At 33.7% G+C, this 22,440-nt stretch overlaps 1 protein-coding gene across 1 annotated transcript in view; it reads right to left on the reverse strand.

Moving 5' to 3' along the window:
* The window catches only part of LOC111389586, a 15,298-nt gene extending 6,357 nt beyond the window's left edge, over positions 1-8,941 (reverse strand). The window contains exon 1 of the mRNA XM_023014512.1: positions 8,511-8,941. Within this exon, the coding sequence (XP_022870280.1) occupies positions 8,511-8,879 (369 nt within the window). The 5' untranslated portion in view covers positions 8,880-8,941. The remainder of the gene's footprint in view (positions 1-8,510) is intronic.
* Positions 8,942-22,440: the final 13,499 nt, after the last annotated feature.

Below are 22,440 nucleotides of genomic sequence, written 5' to 3' on the forward strand. Positions count from 1 at the left end.
TTAAAATATTTCAAAAATCAGGTGGTAAATAATTTTATTAAATATAAAAATATAATATAATATACATTAATTATTTCTACCCATGCCACCTCACCCACCCCATCCTATCACCCCATTACACCACCTTCTCTTCACCTCTCTACCGGAGACGGCCATCGGCTCCGACCCGATGATTGTTCTGGCGGTCGCTCCGACGTCCCCTCCGACAAACTGTTTCGATGACCACTCTGATGCATGTGACCAACTTTGTCTTTAGTGTGACTAACTGTGACCAAATTTGTATTAAGTGTGACTATTTGTGATCAGGTCAATCTTAAGTCACAACTGATCACAATCAACATAAAATTGATCACAAACAGTCACAACAGACACATACTTGATTGCATAAGGTCACCACAAACAAATCTGCAAACACCGCAGACCTGTGATTAACTGTGACCGACTTTGTCTTTGGTTTGACTAACTGTGAACAAAATTGTATTCAGTGTGACTGTCTGTGACCAGGTCAATCTCAAGTCACAATCGGTCACAGAACTATCGTAGCCAACCACGGAACAATCACAACCGCCGCCACCATCACCATATCAAATATGCACCACCTTACCACATCACCAACAATAGAATCACCACTGATGAGAAAATCACCAACACTGCAAACACCAACAACCACCACCCCCAACAACATAAAAAATTAAACGACCACCACCTTAACACGACCACATGCACCACCAGTAACAGAACCATCACAGTCTACACCACCACTAACAACAAAATTACCCCCACATAATCTAACACCTTTAGAATTCCATTATTATTCAGTGACAGATTTTCTGACTTCAAATCACAGTTCTAAACACAGATCTGAGGCACCAATGATCAAGCAATTCACAATGCCATCATCAAAACTCAGCAATGTTCGAGCGTGCCTCGCCCTGTCCGAGCTTTCAGCACCTCTAGCTCTGCATTCTGGTTGGCCGGAAAAAGCACACTCGAAAGTCAACACTCTCTTGACACTACCACCACTTTTCGTCGACACAAATCATTGCCTAGTATTAAAGTATTTTACCTTTGCCTATGAATACAAAAAGTGTGATATTTTAAATGTTTGGCTTGTTGGTGCTTGTTTTGAATGATTTGATGTGCATACTCGGCTTTTATCTTGACTTTTATTGAGCATCTTTTTGTAAGTCTTTTGATAGCAATCTTTCCATCCTCAATTTTAGCTATAATCACTCAAATACAATTATCAGAGATAAAAGCAATTTGTTTGTTATGATCAAAACGTGAAGTCAAACATAGGTCAACAACAGTGTCACCACAAACAAATATGCATACACCACAGACCAACACCATAATCCACCATCAGTCATCACCACCATAACCTCCAATGCACCACCACTACCACCTTTAACTCAAATCGATGACTATAAATATTACCAAACATCACCAACAATCAACACGTCAAAATTAATGTCACAATATTATATCATTTAGAGTAGCAGTTACATATTAGTCACAATCACAGAAAAGTCATAACCAGAAATCACAAAATATATAGGTCACAATTTATTTATCGATCACAATTTATCAAAATTAATTGGTCATGACTTATTTCCCAATCACAAATCACAAATTTTTACATGCTACAACTTATTTCAGTCACAAATTATTTTTCAACCACAATTTATCAATTTAATTGATCACAACTTATATATAGGTCACGAAAACACAAATTGTAGGTCACAAATTCAAATTTAGTCACGTGTTACACATTTTTTATGTTAAATATTATTATTTATTAGTTACAATTACTTAATAGTTGGTTACAGATACTTTTAATCTGACCCATTTCACCCTACTACCACCAAACAACCTCCACATTGCTTTTTGTTTTATCTATTCCATCCCACCTCCACCATAGCACCACCATCCTCATCACCACTAACACTTCCAAACCATCATCACTGCCTCCAAAATGCACCACACACAAATTCCCACCGCCTCCAAACTCACCACACAAATCACAAAGTGTTTAGGACTAGGGCCAGCCCAGATATTTATGAGGCCCTAGGCGATTAATAATATGAGGCCCTTAAACATAATTTTTTTTGACAAAAATAACAATTCTTAAATTAGAGAAATGATATTTAAAATGATTAGAAATGATACTGTAAGTCAAGTTCTACAGACAAATCCAAATATAAAAAAGAAAAAGAAAAAGAACATAAAGTGTTGTTGATCTACATATTGCGTGAGATTGAGTATAACTATTGAAATTACTAGTAGATGAGTAGAAACATAAGAATTCTTGCGAGGAACAAATCTTTTTAACAGCTGCTTTGTCACTTCCATGGGATTGGACTTTGCAATAAACACAAATCCTTTCACAAAAACATCCATTTTTTTTTCTTCTTTTGGAAAAATTATATGTTTCTCTAAAGCAATGGAAACAAGAAGAAAATTGTTCACCAACAAATTTTCAACACATAAGAATATTAAAAAAAGATTAAAAAAACCCTCATTCAGCAGAATAAAAAGAATCTCTTTCCTATCTTGCAATTTGTATAACTAGATCAAAATGAACCAATAGGTAGTAAAATAAATGAGATTTTACTACTTTGAAACAAATAAATGAGACAGTTTTCAATCAATATTTTACTACTTAAAATCAAATGATCGTTATTTTTAAGTTAAAATAAAAAGAATCTATCTCAAAATATTATTTATAATAATCTATTAGTGAACTTTACACTCTTTAACAAATCTGTTAAAAAAAAAAGAACAAATTGACAAATAAGTATAAAATCAGGGGAAAATTAAAAATAAAAATTATTTCACTTTAACATCTGTATAAAGTGCACAGTTAGGAGAAAAAATTACAATTACATGTTGATAAATTGGGAGAAATTTCTTGAAATACCAGCCATTCGCCACCGCTATAGATAGCCGAGAATAGCCATTAATTCTGGCCTATTTTTTGTATGGCAATTGAAGTCTAATAATATCACACACTGATTTTTTTGGCGACAAAAAATATGACAATTTAGCGCCTCTCAATTTCTGTACTATCTTCTCCACTTCCTCTAACTCTAAGGGAAACAACTGGTTTTTTAAATGGATTTGGTGGGTATTGGGGCTAGTTTTGAGCTTTTTTTTTTCATGAGGTTTTTGCCTTGGGCCAGGGCCCCCTATTTTATGACACGAGTTATTTATCGATCACAAATTATCAAATTAACTGATCATAAATGCCAAGACAAAAATATATGAGATTTCTATTCAAAACAGACTGGTGATTCCAAAAGGAAAACAAAACAAACAAACTATCTATAGCACACAAAAATTTCTTGCTCGACTCAAAATCACAAGAATAAGACCTCTAGAAAATAGATAATATTGAGAGAGTTATGAACTACATAATGATATTTTTGTCACTGCAAAGACAAATACTTGTAATTAATTTACTTTGCCACTCACCTAGGATTCCTACGGTAAGAAATGGCAATTGATTCAGAAACTAAAGCTAAACTAGAACAGACAGTATTCATTAGAAGGGGACAAATTTTTCTTTACCTTAAAACAAATAGCACTTCAGGATAAACAAGTAGAATGAGGAAACAACACCAATAGCAGTAGGAATTACAGACAAGTAGAACCAACAGAAGCAGGTTGTATACACATAAGCAAAAACTCTGATTATCGAGGGAGCAAATCCTAGCAGCAACAACAACAGTAGCACAATTTATGCAGTAGAGACAAAAACATCAATATCAGCACTGTTGTGCAGCGACGATGACTTGATCGCTTCGCGTAGCTCTATGCGCTAGGTACCGGACGGTGAGCATAGTGTCGCGTGGGAGCAGTCGCTACAGAAATTGTGCCTTGCTGTTGCGTCGTTGTACGCATCGAATCATCGCTGCTCGTGGCAATTCTTCTCTATGGGTGGGTGGGTCCGTTGCTCGCAGCGACACCGAAAAAGGAGAGGTTCGCTACCACTGCACGATATTTGCATAGCATCGTCACAGAGATGTTGCTTACGTCGGGGTGGTGGTGACGATGACTCGATTTTGGTGGTAGGTGGGGCGACGATGGATGGATGTGGTGGATAAAGAGGTAGAGAGAAGATGGAGAAATCGAAAATGGGTTGGGGATGAATTTTAGGAGTGGGTGAATATGGATATTATGTATAATTAAATTTTTATTAATTAAAATTATTAAAATGTTATTATTACCAGATATTTGAATTTTAAACTAATCCTTCCTCATTTATGATAATTAGACTTTAATTATAGGTTTTTAGGTAATTTTCCCTAGTGTTTATTAAAGTACATACTTATACAAGGCTCTAGAGCTTGGGGCACGACCCAACTTTAGCGATGGGCCGGCCCCATGCCCTCGGCACATCACGATCGCACCTAAGTTGTAACTTAGGCACTTTTACGACCTTTAGTCTAATCCTTTGACTAGATAGAAGACTTGACTTTTTGAGCAAGAAGTGGGCAATTATAATGTCTTTGTGCACAATTCTTAGTGGGTCCTCGTGAAAGAGCATGCCCATAGAAGGGAAATTTGCCATCATTGAGTAGATTTTGTCCGTTTAGCAGAAGACAAAAGGAAGGAATTTTGGCTTGTGGTGCTTTTGCTAGTGACAATTCCATTTGGTGTGATGGTAACTGAACAAGATCAATTTTGAGTTACAGGGAAATCTTTCTTGTCACACTTCATCTTTTCCTGTTTTCAATTGATTAAAATGGCCTGCGTGGTGTAAAACGGGCTGATTGGCCCGGATGCACGGACAGAGACAGGAGAGGTCCATGAGGCCTTTTGGTTTTCCCCGAAAATAACCCATCTTTTTTAACCCCATTATTGAGGAACTTGGAAAAAAAAAAAAATGTAATAGAAGAAAAGAGGCAAGGTTTTTCTTAAATTAAGGCCACGACGGGGTCGTCTCAAGGCTCACATAGTCACGAGCCTCGTTTTTGGCAGTCCAATTGAGATTTACACCACTTACTATAAGTTATGTCACACTTGTAACATAATTAGATTGTCGAATAGATCGTAATATCTATGGGTCTATGACGCTATGTTTAACAGATCCCATCTTAAGCTAAGCACCTGAAGTACTTCGGTTTTTATATGTTCAAATGAGAAGGGCGTTTCAATGTACTAGATTATACAATAAACTTGTAGCTCCATCGCAGGTGGCATCTATTGAATTACACGCTTCGTTATGCTTCACTTAGGATCCGTTTGATTGCAAAAATAGAATTTGGGTGGAAAGAAAATGAATTCTAGGAAATTGAATTGCCTAAAAATTATTTTTCTGAAAATTGTAAATTATTGTGTTTGATTGGCATAATTTCCACGTGAAAAATATTAAAATAAAAGTAATTTTTGGTATTCATTTGACTTTATTTTACATAAAATTTGTCAATTAAAGGTATAGAATTTACTGATATTGGGGATAAAATTTGTTTTCATTGCAAAAAAAAAATTAAAAATAAAAAATTCAAAAAAATCATCTATATTTTGATATTTGTTTGACTTTGTTTTACATGAAAATTTTCAATTAAAGAGAAATATTTTTTTACAATTAGGGATAGAATTTGTTTCCATTACAAACCAAAAAAAATAAAAAATAAAAAAAGAACAAAAAAAAAAAAAATCGTCAACATTGCCTGGAAAATCAATTCCCATTTTCCCACAAAAGTTGAAAATTGTCTACGTGGTTGGAAAAATGGAGAAAACCTATTTCCTAAAAAATAATGGTATCAAACATGCAAAAAATGGAACTTGGAATTGGAATTCCTAGTTCCATAGAAAACTTTGCTTCATCAAACACTATCTTAATGTACATTGTATCAATTTTTAGATTTGAATCGTGTTTACTAATACTAGGTCTTGTGTTTATTGATTTATGTTATATCTTTAACCAAATACTTGGATTTGTCCTACAAAGCTTTTAACGGCTACAAACTGTTCAAAATTTTGTATATTCAATCTAGACATTTACATAATTTACATTTGTCAATCAAATTCTTCGCTTGAAAAATTGGGGGATGTGAAAGTAGCCGGAGAAGAAAATGCTGATAATGTTAATGATGATGAACGCGAACGAGAAGGCAGAGTTGAGTAGCTAAAGTTGAACTCTATCTGCAGCCGATTATGGAGCGAAAAATACGAAACTCCCTTCTTTTCTTCTTCCTCCCGAAGTTCCTTGAGTGGTATCGCAGCAAGAAATCTTTTGATGTATTCCCTGCAGCATTCTTTTCCACTGCAAATTATCTCCTCATTTTCTGTCTTTTGATGCAACATAGCTGAAGAGTCGAATCGAAGTATATATGCTTGATTGCACCCTTCGAAGAGCCTCTCCCCCAAAGTGTCTATTATGTAATAAGCATTGGACTCCACCTTCAACACGAAGAAATGGTCGTTCCAACTTATTATGTATACCCTTATCGGATCACAATATTCATTACTGTTTCTGCTGATCTCGTCCCATATTTCATCGAAAGACATCACTCCTTCCAGTGACTCGAAAATTTCAGCACCGAAAAATCCCACAAAAGATTTCTCGCATGAAATAGCCATAGGCCTAATGTCAACCTTTAGAATCGTTTCAAGGTCAAAATGCTGGTCTGGGAATTCGTTTACATAGACCTCGTTCTCACATAATTTTCGCCATTCTGATGATCCTTCCATTATGAGATTGTCGAATTCTGACATGTTCGGCATGGCATTAGGGTTCGAGCAAAGCCAGTGTGAGATCACTGCAACTAATGCTGTGCACGCACTCTCGCCTGCAGCTTTATCGCTGCATTGGTCGAAAGAAGCAAAGAAAACACTGGCTTTAAGCTTTGTTTGGCCATCTCTACTGACTATTTCCTTTTCCTCCCAAGAATCTCTTGTTTTTCCTTCACATTGTGGTTCTGATTCTGAAGAACATTCAGTGGCTTTTATTGTCTGAAAGTGTAAACAAAAGTAGAAGTTTGTGAGATTACATGAAAATGTGTCCCATTCCAAATAAGACATGCCACACAATCAGAAATCCGATACATAAAAAGCATTTAGAAAAATTTTCTGGGCAATGCTGGACGAACCCTGTTCGTCCAGCGCCCCCCTATTGGACTGTTTGTCCAAACAGAATTACCCAAATTTTCTAGCATCGGGGCTCAGCTTTTCCATGTCACCCACAGTTTTCTAGCGCATGAAAGATTTGCCCAGGCGTGTTTTCTTACGGTAACATATCATATGATGTCAAGACAGCTAATATATTTTAGTAATAGTAAAAATTTCTCTATTCACAATATAATTCAGTTATAATCAAAGAATAATTTAACCCTCTGGTCAACTGACATTTTGTTGAAAAATTCAGACAAGACCTTTTCTTATAATCAGCTGAACTAAAAAATATATTATCAGTTGCAATACGATCGACAAGATAAACATTTAAATATTAATAAAACATGGTTGGACCATACCAAATCCCAAAGTATTACTACATGTATATAATAGATTACATCCGGGACTAATTACAAATAATAGTTGTTTATAACTTCTTTTTCGACATTTACCACTTCATGACGACTGATATAACACAAAGTTTTGCTTACACATAATCAGGCGCCTAAAAACTCCATGTAGGAACATTAGAGGGACATAACACGTGTATAATGTCCAATACCCTTTAAATCTTTCTCGACCCGAAATCATTGTACAACGTAATTAAACTCCACATAGTCCCACACAATATGCACCATAATAAGAATTTCTTCCACAAAATCAACATCTATAAAAGTCAATGATATAAAATATGTACCTGTACTGCATCATTGTTGATCGAGTCAAAGGTAGAAGAATCATTGGATTCGTGAGGATCAACATCAGTCCTATTTTTATTGTCTGTTTTCTTAATCAATGCCTCTTCTTTAGTTTTGACTCCTTTAAAACTAAATTGCCTGTTCTTCCAAGAAAACCACCCCACCTTTTTATTTGAGTCCAATAAAATTTCTGTGGATTTTCTGTCAAAAATGGCCGACTTTTCTGATGTATCGATAATCACTTCTTCTTGGCTCAATCCCTTTTCTCTTTCCTTCAAACTGTGTGCATATTTATTGTTCATTGGCATTGAGTCTCGAGATTCTATGATTTCATCAAAGTTCAGTAGCACCTGAAAGTTTATATATGTATAAATTAGACAAAAAAATTATACTATGTACAATTTCATTAATTGTGAGTAACATGATAAGAGAACAATACAATAATCTTGATTCTCGATATATTTAGGGTCCGGTTGGGAGCATGAATGTTGTTTCATCACTGCTTTTGGTTTATTTTCAGCATCTACTCTACTGTTTTTGAACTAAGCCGTCAAAAAGATTAAGCTCTTAGAGGATAAACGGATACATTTATCTGTGTTGAAACATGTCCTATGTGCAAGTCGGATTCATTCTACTTGGTTTTAAACAGTGGAAAACATGTAAGAAGCAAAGAAGTAGATTATCGAAACTTACAAATAGGATATTGAAGGAAGCATCCCAAGGAACAAACTTTTTCTCTTGATTGGACACCATTGTAAAGGAACAAGTATGAACCATCTGATGATGATCATCATCATCCCATTCAATGACTTCTCCTTTCTTGACAATTTTCTCTTTCGAAAAATCCTTTTTATGTTTATAAAATGGCATTAATCCAAACCTGGGTTCGCCTTTCCATTTCACCTTGATTGAAACAACCCTTTGTTTCTTCTCCTCATATTCACCTTCTTCTATTGCTTCTAGCTTCAATGGCTTTATCTTCACTTGAAACTTCCTCGTCGCCGTTGCCGCTGGCGGTGGCGCTGCGATCCATGGTGACCATTTTCTCATCTTCACCACCATTTTTCAACTTAATTTTGAGTTAAGATTAAAACACACAAAAACATTAGAGAGAAAAAGATTCCTTAACGAGCAATATAAATGCAAATGTATCCGAATAAACCAGGAAATGAGGAAACAGGGAGAGAAAGTTTCAAAGTTGATCACGCGTCTATTATTTCAATAGCTATTTGGTCCTCACATTTTAGAGTAGAGCAAATTTGTCCTTAACGTTCTATATTTCTGTAAAATAAGACATCAATGATCGAAACCATCCAAAGTTTTATTAAATTGTCACGTGAACTTCCTAGATATAATCTTCTTTCAAATTTTGTCTGCAACAATCAAAATTAACTTTAAAAAGATTGATATGCGAGGACCACGAGATTGTTTAATACTCTTTAATGTTAGAAAAATGTTTATAATCAGCTTCAATTATAAATAAATTAAATTAAATTGTGGATTATGCGTAATACGGGAATTAAAAATGTGTGGATAAAAGTGATTTGACCGATGATAAATAGATTATAAACAAGTGTCAAACAAGATTAGATGATTTCAATTAATAGTCCAATTTTGTAACTATAACAAAACTTTAGAGACATATTTGCTCTTTATAAAAGTTGGAGATCTATATTCTACTAGATTAGGGATGATATTGTAATTTAGCCAAGTAGAAAGAGTCCGTGTTCCATTGCAAAGGCCGATGAATGGAAATTGCACCAAGTAAACCAACACGCGGAGATCACGTGAAGGCACCATGAATGACGTGTTCGGTTTCTATTGGTAGAGGTGGTGTGAGGGGAATTGTCATATTACGAATCCTGGAGAGACACGTAAATTCGGACAGGAATTTTAACACGTGATGTACGCGTAAGATAAGGGAAATCCATCGAGGAACGATATACGTATATGGGATTGTACGTTTCTCGAAGGGTAACGTACCAAGAAAAGAAAGATTTGGTCTTGGATACACGTGTTGATGACATAATTTCGCATGCTTTAGCTTGGATTGTGATTGACATCAAAGATCAAATATTGATTTTGCATCATCGCAATCTCGTTTGATTTCCATTTTTATGAAAATACATTTTTTTCTTTTTTTTTTTCAATCACACATTATTCAATAAAATAATATTATACTTAAATTATTTTTTTCTTATTTTTTTACTATGCATTCCCCATCAATATATTACAAAATGCATTCTTCCAATTTAATGGGGCTCAAACAAGTTTGGCATATTTTGGAGATGTTTATAATTTTTTAATTATAAATAGATAAAAACGAGTAAAGTAATAAATGTGATTTTTATTAATGAATTTTATAAAATATGTGGATAAAAATTGATTTGAACAATTATAAACATAAGTTAAATAATGATTTAATTTGTCACTTTGCATTTACTAAGCGATGCTTGATTTCCTTATGATTATCTTATGCTATTTTTAAAATTTTGAATCTACAACATATGTTTCAATTTAGATAAAAATTAAGTTTTTAGCAAAATTTTATATAAAATTAATGAAATATATAATTAAAAAGCTGATAAAAATTATAGATCTTATAAAAACTTGGTCGAAAATCAGCTCGAGAGAAAATTCATTTTTAGAATGTGGGGGTTTCAAATAGGGACTATCTGTGCTGGTGCTTATATTCCAAACAGATTTTGCTGTATATGTGTAATACGTTGCATTAAAAGTTCCTAACTTTTATTTATTATCACATTTATGATAAAGGAAATTCCTAAATTATAGTCAATTAGTGCCTCATGTTGAGTTCCCTAATTGTTATTCATTCCCCTCCTAATTGTCTGTACGTTCCTCTTTGTTTGTACCTATTTTCCAGCCCCTAATTTTTAGTCCCATGTCCGCACGTTCTTTTGTTTATACTTACATAGAATAGGGATTACAATTGTACTATATATGTATACTCTTGCTGTACCTATGGAAAGCAATACCATAAGACCCTGTTTGATAGGGCTTGAATTCCATTTTTCAACTTTTTTTTGTGTTTGATTGCATTTTTTTCCATGAAATTTGTTCTCTTGGTTTTCAAGGAATTCTAGGCTACCCTTTTTTATTTTTCTGGGTTATGGAAACAAATTCTATCCCTAATTATAAAAAAAATATTTTCCTTTAATTGACGATTTCCATGTAAAACGAAGTCAAACGAATATCAAAAGATAGATGATTTTCTTAGTTGTTGTTTCTTTTTTTCTTTTTGTTCGGCAATGGAGACAAATTATATTTTCAATACTAGTAAATTCTATCCCTTTAATTGACAATTTTCATGTAAAACAAAGTCAAACAAACACTAAAACACTTTTATTTCAACATTTTTTACGTGGAAAATTATACAAATCAAACACAATAATTGATAATTTCCAATAAAACAATTTTTAGGCAATTCAATGCCCTAAAATTCGTTTTCTTTTCACCCAAATTATATTTTTGCAATCAAATGGACCCTAAATTCATTCTTCTCTGAAATTACTTTATGGTATCGGAGCCTTGATTCAAAAACCAGCCATCATCTTCTCTTCATACCTACTACACACACAGCTTCCACCATGGCCAATGAAAATCCACAACTCACAGTTCCTAATATACAGGAACATACCAAACCTCTCACTGTCATCAACATTAACAACTCCATCAAACTCACATCCACTAACTATCTCTCAAGGAAACTTCAGATGGAATCAATTCTTATTGGCTATGATTTGTATATGTTTATTGATGGATCTCATCCTACTTCCCTAGCTACAACCACTATCAATAATGTCACTACTCCTAACCCAAAATATCAAACATGGCCGCGTCAAGATAAACTTATCTTTGGCACCCTGGTTGGTACTCTTACTCCATCTCTCATTCCTCTTATCTCTCAATCACAAACCTCCTGTGATGCCTGGAATGTCATTGCCAACGCACATGCAAAGCCTTCTCGTGGACACATTAAACAGAGTAAGGAATAGATCAAGCATGCAACCAAAGGTTCGCAATCAATTTCTGATTATATGCAATCTATTAAAAGTCGATCGAATGAACTCGCAGCACTTGGCAAACCCATGGATCATGTGGATCTCATTGAGAAAATTCTAGATGGTCTTGATGATGATTATAAGCCTACTATTGATATTATCGATGGACGTGACACACTGATTTCATTTGATGAATTGCATGAGAAGTTGATTAACAGAGAACTTTCACTACGTTGGCATCATGCCAATTCCACACCACTCCCTGCTATTACTAATCTGGTAAATTATCAATTCAACTCGGGACACCTTGGTAACTGCACTCAACGCTCACCATGGATGCATAACTCTCCTCCATTTGACTAATACTCATGCCTCGACATCTACCACTTGTCCTCTGGCTCAACCATTCTTGGGTGGTTTCAGTGGTGTCGAGCTAAGGGGCACACCATTTCACAATGCTCTGTGTTTCGTCAGATGAATTCGAATTTGCAGCCACCACTACCTTTACGGTCATCTCCACAATGGCAAAACCATTCTCAATCTCCATGGCAGCCTCAAGCCAACCTTATAACCTCCAATTCTAATGAAAACTCCAGTTGGCTTCTTGATAGTGGAGCTTCACACCATGTTACCTCCGACCTGAGTAATCTATCCATTCATACCCCTTATAACGGATCTGATGACATTGTGATTAGAGATGGCATGGGTCTTTCTCTTACCCACACTGGTTCAAAATCTCTCTATACACCATCTCATACTTTTTCTTAAATAATATTTTTTGTGTTTCCCCTATGAAAAAGAACATCATCTCTATATCTCAATTTTGTCAATCTAACAATACATCTATTGAGTTCTTACATGATTCTTTTCTTGTGAAGGATCTACGTACGGGGGCAACACTTTTGCAGGGTCGAACTAAGGACGGTGTGTATGAGTGGCCAGTATCCTGTGTTAAGTCCTCTCCAATACTAGCTTTCTCTAGTGTTAACACTACTTCATCTGCATTTCGTCATCGTCTAAGACATCCATCATCCTCTATCCTTAAGTATATTGCCTCAAACTTTCATTTAGAATTGTCAAGTCCTTTCAATTTAAATTTAAATTGTAATTCTTGTCAATGCAATAAAAGTCACAAGTTGCCTTTCTCCATTTCTTCAATAGTTAAATCTTCTCCTCTTGAAGTTATATTTTCCGATGTATGGACCTCTCCTATCTCCTCTGTTGAAGATTTCAAATACAATGTGATTTTTGTCGACCACTTTACTAAATACATATGGCTATATCCACTTAACTGAAAATCTCATGTACATGATGTTTTTGTCATATTCAAATCCCTTATAGAAAATTTCTTCAATTGGAAAATCATTACCCTTTATTTAGATAATGGAGGGGAATATCAAGCTCTTTCCTTTTTTCTAGCTACCAATGGTCCTCACACACCTGAACACAATGGATAGTCTGAACGTTGTCGTCATCATATTGTTGAAACCGGACTATCCCTTCTCTCTCACGCATCCCTACCTCTCTCTTATTGGTCTTATGCCTCTCATCAATCATCTACCCACTCGTACACTCCAGGTCCTCTTCCCTATGCCAAACTCTTTGGTGTTTCTCCTAATTACTCTAAACTATGTAGTTTTGGTTGTCTATGTTATCCTTGGCTTCGACCATATTCTCCCCACAAACTTGTTCCTCATTCAACTCCTTGTGTGTTTGTAGGTTATCCCTTCATCCAAAGTACTTATCTATTCTAGATCCCACTGTAGGTAAATATTAGAGAATCAAATCAAACCGAAGGCCTGTGTATTCACAGTTTCCTTAAATCGAATTTCCCGCCTCACCGGAGTGCAAGAGATTTTGATCGGTGTTCGATTCCCAGAATACAATCGGTTGCCGGTTCATGCTGCACTACGTTAGCCGCCTGCAAACTAGCTGTAATATACTCTATCTCACAAAGAAATTATAAGCACAAGGAAGAACTTGAAAGTGAGAAAAAGAAGATTGTTGCTTAGAGGAAGAAGCTTGCATTTCACTTGTGATTTTCCAACCTAGAGAGACACCTATTTATACTAATGAAGGAAAAGCTAGCTCATTAATCAAGGAGTTAAACCATTCATTGATAAAGGAGTTAAAAACATGAAGGGACTTGAGTTACTTGAGTTACAACATATGAAGAGACTTGTATTCAATATTTTTCATTACTTCTATTCAATATTTTTCATTCAATTCTAACACCCACCTCCTCTTGTGTCTACACGTGACATCATGTTAAGTTTGTAGAAACTATCTATTCATTCAATACTCTTCATTCTCACCTAGCTTGACCCTCCTCTGAAACGTTCGATCATTGTTGTCCCTCTATGTCTGCGCTTCCGACAATTGACATGTCACCCTTGGCATCGCCCTCAACTCCCACTACGGATCTTCACACCAACCCTCTCATCCTTCCAAACCAGAACTTCAGCGCTATGACACCATCCTCTTCGTGCCGTAGTGTCCAAGTCCAGAACCGCAACGTCTCGGACCCCTCTTCTTACAATCCCCAAGTTTTACATGACAACATCGAGACTTATCCTTCTTCAAGCCATGAACCTCAAAACTTTACAAACCCCACATCACCTGAACCACCCCCTATCTCAGCTCTTCGAGTTATTGTCACCCGCTCTAAAAATAATATCCACAAGCTCTTCACTAAATTAAATCTCACTGCCCAACTTGCTCCATCCACTGACGTTGATCCAACCTTAGTGACTCAGGCCATCAAAGATCCCCAATGGCATCAAACTATATCTGATGAGTACGATGCTCTTGTTTTGAATGGGACATGGGACCTAGTTCCCATCGATCCACCCAAAATTTAGTTGGTTGCAAGTGGATTTTTCGAACTAAACATTTACCTGATGGCTCTGCTGATAGGTACAAAGCTCGTCTCGTTGCAAAGGGCTTTCATTAGCACCCTAGCGTGGACTATCACGACACTTTCAGCCCCATTGTCAAGCCAACCACTATTCATTTAGTTCTCAGTCTCGCCGTCAGTCATGGTTGGTCTCTTAGGCAACTTGATGTCAACAATGCCTTTCTTAAAGGCACTCTCTCTGAGGATGTATACATGACTCAACCATAGGGTTTTATCGATCGTGATCATCTTCATCATGTCTGCAAATTTCGTAAACAAGCTCCTCGTGTCTGGTATCATAAGTTGCGTCAATTTCTTCTCACTTCTGGCTTCACCAATTCTCATGCTGATACCTCACTGTTTATCTCCAATACTAGTTGGTAATCTGATGTATCTTTTGGTTTATATTGACGACATTATTATTATTGGTGCCAACAAGGGTGCTGTACAAATATTCATCCATCTCCTTGCTCGTCGTCTCTCTCTCAAGGATCTTGGACCCTTAACTTACTTTCTTAGAGTTGAAGTGATGTCTCATGCCCAAGGTTTGCTTTTGTCCCAACGTAAGTACATTAAGGATCTACTTACTCGAACACACATTGCAGATGCCAAGCCCGTGTCGACACCTATTGCCATTGATCAACTACTCACTCTTCACTCTGGAACTTCACTCTCTGATCCCTTTGAGTATTGGACTATTGTTGGTAGCGTCTAGTACTTGTCTTTCACTCGTCCCGACATTGCCTACATGGTAAATAAGCTATCTTAGTTTATGCATTGTCCTACTAATGACCATTGGGCTGCAATCAAGCGCCTACTCTGCTATCTCTGTGGCACTCTTGATTATGGAATTGCTTTATATCAACATTCTGGCACTGCTCTCCATGCATTCTCTAATGTCGATTGGGCAGGCAACAAGGATTACTACACTTTCACTAGTGCTTACATTGTTTATCTTAGTCGCAATCATCTTGGAGCTCTAAGAAGCAGCAAACTGTGGCTCGCTCATCTACTGAAGCTGAATATCGCTTCGTTGTAACCACTATAGCTGAACTTCGTTGGATTTGCTCTCTTCTCAGTGAACTTGGTGTCTTTCTTCCCCCAACAACCGATGATCTATTGTGATAATGTTGGTGCTACAAATTTGTGTTCTAATCTGGTCTTTCACTCTCGCATGAAACATGTGGTCTTAAACTATCACTTTATCCGTGAACAAGTTCAAAGTGGCGTTCTTTAGGTGGCTCCTATTTCTTCTACTGATCCGCTTGTAGATGCTCTTACCAAACCGCTTCCCCGTACTCAGTTTCTCTTCTTGCAGGCCAAGATTGGACTCTCCTCACGGAGCTCCATCTTGCGGGGGCATGATAAAGGAAATTCCTAAATTATATTGATTTTCCTATGTATAGTCAATTAGTACCTCATTTCCAGTTCCCTAATTGTTAGTCATTCCCCTCCTAATTGTCTGCACGTTCCTTTTGTTTATACTTACCTAGAATAGGGACTACAATTATACTATATATGTATACTCTTGCTGTACCTATTGAATGCAATACCATAAGTTCATTCTTCTCTCAAATTACTTTAATTTATGTCCTTAATTTTTTCTATTACATCTTTATCCTAATTGTTTAATAATTAGCAATTGTCCTTAATGTCATCTAGAACAAAAGTTGGGATTTTAAGGACAAATTTCTAATCGCAAATTTGTAGTTGTTATTTATTTATTTGCTTAGTCAAGAATACAAGGGATAAATAAATAATTTTAATCCATTTTGACGAAATTTTCGGAATGAAAACATCAAAAGAGATAAGATATGTTAATTAATAGAATGTCAAAGATAAGATGCAATTAAAAAAGTTAAAAACATAAATGTGACGTTGAGTAAAGATTACAAAACCTTTCATGCAATTAATATGTGATATGAATATATTTAGCCATATTTAAATCTACAATCTATAAGGACTAAGGAGTACAGAAGTTTGAGAAATATTCATTGGATATTTTGTCCTTTTATTTATTTTTATTTTTTCATTTCGTCACCTTTAATTTCCTATTAAAAATATTAATTCAAGTAACAAAGAAAAATAAAAAATTTAATTAATATACAAATATTATGAATTCAGTAATAAATCAATTTAAAACTGATCAAATTCCGTTTTAACCTTTTAGATAAACATTTGTTTTATCTTAAACTTTTAATGTAACAAAGTATATATATTATTACTATAATGAGGCAAATTTTTTAATATGGGATCTAGAAAATTATAACTTATTCCACTGCGAGTTTATTCTTATTTATGACTGTCCAAGTTCTGACCAAATTTTTTTATGACTATATTGAGATTATTCTATATAGAATATTACTATAGAGATGTTTTACTGAATATATGAGAAACGTAAAATTCGAAAATGAAGACCTTAGCAGGTAGAAGGGGATTAAAAGTTAAAGGGGTAAAATATTTACCTCTTGGGACTGCAAATTTGCTATAACTCCAATGCTGTTGTTCAACCCCTTCTGCGATAGAGGCTTATTTTCTTTTATCGTTATTGCGATGTAAAATCTTATTCTTCAATTTCTTGAAACAATCAAAACTTCTAGTTATAGTCATTTGAAGTATTGGAGTTTTGATTGAGTTAGATTTTTAAATTTTAAACAACACGAGTAAATCTCTCCATAGATGGTCAGGGAAGAATCCAGATTTGAATTCAAGATTGGGTGAAAAAATTTCAAGTCGAGCTAATAAGCGGAAAAAAAAAAGAATTTACTCATTAAAAATCTGTTTTTACAAAAAAAAAATAAAAATAATAATAATAAAAAAAATTACTACAGCCCAACTATTCCCCCCTAAATCCGTCCCTGATATGGTGATACTTTCTCTCTTTATATTAGAAGTTGAGAGATTTTTGTCTTTCTTAATTGATATGAGGATGGTAAGTTTCTCTGTAGAAGATAAGTTCTCTCTATAAATATTGTGGATGAAGTAATTCAAATCCTAATTAGTGGATTTGTAGAACTGTAAATTAAATATATTGTTTAAAAATTCCTAAACGACTTATTTATTTGTCAAGTAATTTTTGTCTAGCCTAATTTCTAGAAAGAAAAAAAATTAGGGTTGAATCTAATGCTTGTTCGATAGTAATTATGATAATTGATTTTTTGATTGTTACAGAGAAAAATAGGCCCCACTTGTGAGTGAAAAAGACAAAATTGACAGCAAAAATAGTGAAATAACGATCAAAAAATTAATTTCTTAGGATGAAAAATTGCTACCAAACGGAGCCTAATTTTCTCATCTATTTCTTTTTTCTTTATTATATCTAATGGGCTTTCTTGTTTCAAATTATATCCAGCCCATATACCCTGAAGAGCCCATTTGATAAGGCGAACACTTCAACCACCCATATATTGCGAAGAGCCCATTTGACACACTAAATTCTGTGCTTAACAACAACGGTGACGGTGCCAAGATGATATATTAGAATATTTCTATCTAATATTTTCGATTAATTATATAGACATAAAAAGGATAAGAAATATTTTTCCAAATATTAATAAGAATAGAAGATAATTTATTCTTCTCGAACTCATCGCATTATCGAAGTTTATAAACTATTTCATTTCATGCGTGCACAATGAAAAGTCACTTGTACAACTTGCTCTCACAATATCTATTTCGGGACTAGATTATCTTATCAGAAACTCATATGCTAGTCAAAAAAAGTGTTTTCAAATCTTCCTTAAGAATTGCGATTGTTTTTAAACCTGGGCTTTTGGTCTTGTTTTAGGTCAAATAATCCGAGATTTTGAAAGAATTCTTTCCATATGTTAGACATGATATTATAACATTCACTAATAAAAAGTTGGAAAAGGCTAGTTGTTTTGTCATTACTTCATCGACGACAATGCATCATTTTTTAATAAAGTCAATTAGCTAGATTGAAAAATAGGGAGTGAAAAGACAGAATGATATGTTAGAAAATGATTCGGTGTTTTGTTTTAATTTTTGAAACTATGCAATCATGCTTCGACGCGTACGTGTTCCATCTGAATTTGAGCTTGAATGTGTAACATGATTGACCATTTTTTGTCAAGTCGTTAGCAATCAACCTATCAATGGTCACTTGGCTCCAGGTTCTAAAATTTTACATATTTTAATGTTAAATTGGTTATATTTGGATGTATCTTCTTAAAGACATTTTCAAACAACTTTTGGATCATGTATAAAGATGGTTACATTATTTGACATAAAGTATATACTAAAGTCTAAAGAAATCTTTTGGTTGCATTCTCAAGATATATACGAGGATGCAACTATTCTAAATTATTTGATTTAATATGCGATTATTCTAAATTATTTGATTAATATGACAGTTATACTAAGATTTAATCATGCTTCGGACATGCTTAGTTAATACTTGTTCGTTGTATTTAAATAGAAATTAAATTGACTCTGTACTTTGCAACAAAATCGGTGACATAGAAGCGAGGAAATTTCGTTTATTCATTAGTATTTTTGTTTCATTGTGTGTGTATACACATTATAAAGAGAGACAAGTGAGATTGCATTTATACAAAAATATACGGAAAATAAAAATAATTAGATGAATATTCTGTGGAAACAAGTTGAAGGAAGTAACAATTTGGTCAATTCATTTTTATTTTAAATTTCGACGGTGCACTGAATATGAACTTCATATACCAAGAAAATATTTTTAAATATCTATTTCCTAGAGAAGTTATTTATTTATTTATTATTATTATTTTTTACATTACCAAATAAGAAAAACACTAATATCCAACTAACTTAAAATTAAGTAGATTTTTCTTGACATTCATATCATGGACTATAAGCTTAATAACGTACATGAGTCTACGAGAATTACGTCTATATATTAATGAGGGTTTCATTATAACAAGTAAGAAGATGATTATCCACGAACTTAAGTATCTTCCTTTTCTTTTTCTACTAAGATTAACGTTTATTATGATATTCTTTATACAGAGAAGAAATCGAACAATTCTGATAAGTAAAGAAAGAATAGAAAAGAAAATATAGAATAAAATTGAAAAGTAAGACCGAGATCACACGATTTTTACAATATCACAAAAATAAAATAACTTGTACAAAAATAACTACTCTTAAAAATTCCAGAGATTCAACTCAAGTGGATATCGATTATTTCGTGTCGAATGGGATGCGAATCCCGAAAGATAAGCATGAACAATAGTCGGATGAAAACAGTATTGATAATTGAGATTTCAAATCATTTGGTTAATAAAAAAATTAAAACGTGAATGATGATCCATATGGGTTGGCTGTCGAAATATGTCTAGTTGACCCTATCACATGCTTTCACAATGTCACGGTATTAAAAATCATTATCCAGCTGTATACTGTATTTTAATAATAAAAAATTGATTAATATTATGAGTATTATTTTAACCATGAATTTTTTAAATGAATGCTAATTGTTAAAAAAAAAAAAATTATTTAGACAACTCACCTAGTAATTACATAATATTTTAATCTAAACTTTGGATTCTTCTATATTTCATCAATAATAGTCTACTATCTATACGAAGGAAAACAGTGTAGAGTGTCAAAAACCATGCACGTATTTTAAATGTCCATGGTCATGCCAACCATGACCATTTGTGCTTGCTCCGAGAGTGATGGTTCTATATTTTTCTAGTTTTCTTGTCATTCTCTTTTTGTTTTTTTCAATACTACAATGCGCATGTAAACGGTGCAGTAAAACAAATAAGAAGAAGAAGATGTATGTAAAACAAAGAAAGAAAAAATTACATAAAAAATATTTTAGAATTCAAGCTCGATGATAGTAGCTTCATCCAATAAATATAGTTAATTTAAAAGTTGAATCATACTTGGTGTACAACACTTGTACACGAAGCATGACACGTGAGGGGCTGTAAACTTGTAGCGATGTACTAGCAAAATAGCCCTTGAAAGTTATATTGTAAGTGAGTCCAAATGTTATGTCCTTTGTAGAAATTTATATAGCATCTATGTGGTGTTGATTTTTTAAGCTAAAAAATTAATTTTTTTGGCCGTTACTTAATCGATCAGCCCTTTTTTCTCCATTTTGTATGTTGTATAGAGATGAATAAATTTATCAATATAAATGAATAATTCTAGTAGTACAATAATTTAGAAGTAGAGAAATGTATAAAGTCAATATAAAAGTTGTAAAAGATTTGATTCAATTCCAGTAGTCCATTTCAAATCTATTAAGAATATTCACTTGCATATAGCTTAGCAATACAAGATTAGAATATCTATGTAGGAAAACTAGATGGAGGAATCACAATAAGACCAAAGCATCATTCTCAATCTCATGTGATTATAAAAAGAGCACAATGAATGCATAAAAGGTATTAATATTATTGTTAATGTTTTAAACAAATTATTGGAAATTTTTTTTATATTGCTACTGAATTGTATAATAAACATGGCCCCGTTTGGTACTCATTTTTTTAAAAATACATTTCTCCCTCTCTTCTTTTCAACCACACATTCTTCATTAAAATAATATTACACGTAAATCAAAAACTTTTCTTTATTTTTCAACCACACATTTTCCATCAATTTACTATTTCAAAATGTATTTTTACATAAAAATGGCTCACAAACACCCTAGTTTCAATTTATATCTTTTATAAATAATAAATCTTACTAAATATGTCGAATTATACTCTGGTTAAACGTAAATTACACAACAAGGACTACTTTTTTTAATACCAACTCGACATTATGATATAATAGACAAGAAATCGTGAATGTACCGAATTTTATGTGCATTTTGGAAATTATATTATTTTGAAAAAAAAAAAACACAATTCAATCTAGACATAAAACATATTATACTGCTACAGATATCTTTCATAAATGAAATAGTATAATTCGTTATGGTGCGTCTATGCATATGCATGGGTATATATTCTTCTTTTATCTAATTAAATTCAATACTCGATTGTGTATTAGACGTGGATGCTACTATTATATTCACATTATTGATGTCCAATGAATAGATGATGAATTCAAATTTAATCTCCAATGCTAACATCTATAACTCAAATTTATTTGATGAGAGAAAACAAATAACAAATTCTATATATATATATGAGAGAGAGAGATAAGATTAAATATTCCCGACACACACTATCTAATGGAGCAACTACATCCAGACTGATTTCTTCATGATGTTTATTTGGTTTTCTGCCATGTTTCCTAGAGAGAGTTCCACTTAAATTATATTATAGTGGAATATTTAAAGATATATTTTATTTTTACTTATATCATATTTTTATGAAATCTAAAATAATATTGGAGATATACCAATTACAATAGTAGAATTTAAGCCTTGACACTCTTTAAAATTTTAATAATACATTTTTCTCTCTTTTTAATCAATAACATAATATAATACGGAAATAAAAAAAAAATTCTTTCTTTCTTAACTATACATTCTCCCAAAAAATATTATTTCACAGTACATTTTACCAAAGTTTCTCTTTGTAATGGGACTCAAACTTGCATTTAACAAGATGAAATAGTAGCCCACAAATTTTCAAGTGGCTTTGAAAACTCTCGATTTTGTATGACTCTGAAAATTGAGAAAGCATTCATTACCCACCTTCACCCCTACCCCTCTACTCAGCCGGCAACCCATGAACTAGCGCAC

This window comes from Olea europaea, unplaced genomic scaffold (assembly GCF_002742605.1).
Source record: "Olea europaea var. sylvestris unplaced genomic scaffold, O_europaea_v1 scaffold601, whole genome shotgun sequence".
In the NCBI taxonomy this organism is placed as follows: domain Eukaryota; kingdom Viridiplantae; phylum Streptophyta; class Magnoliopsida; order Lamiales; family Oleaceae; genus Olea; species Olea europaea.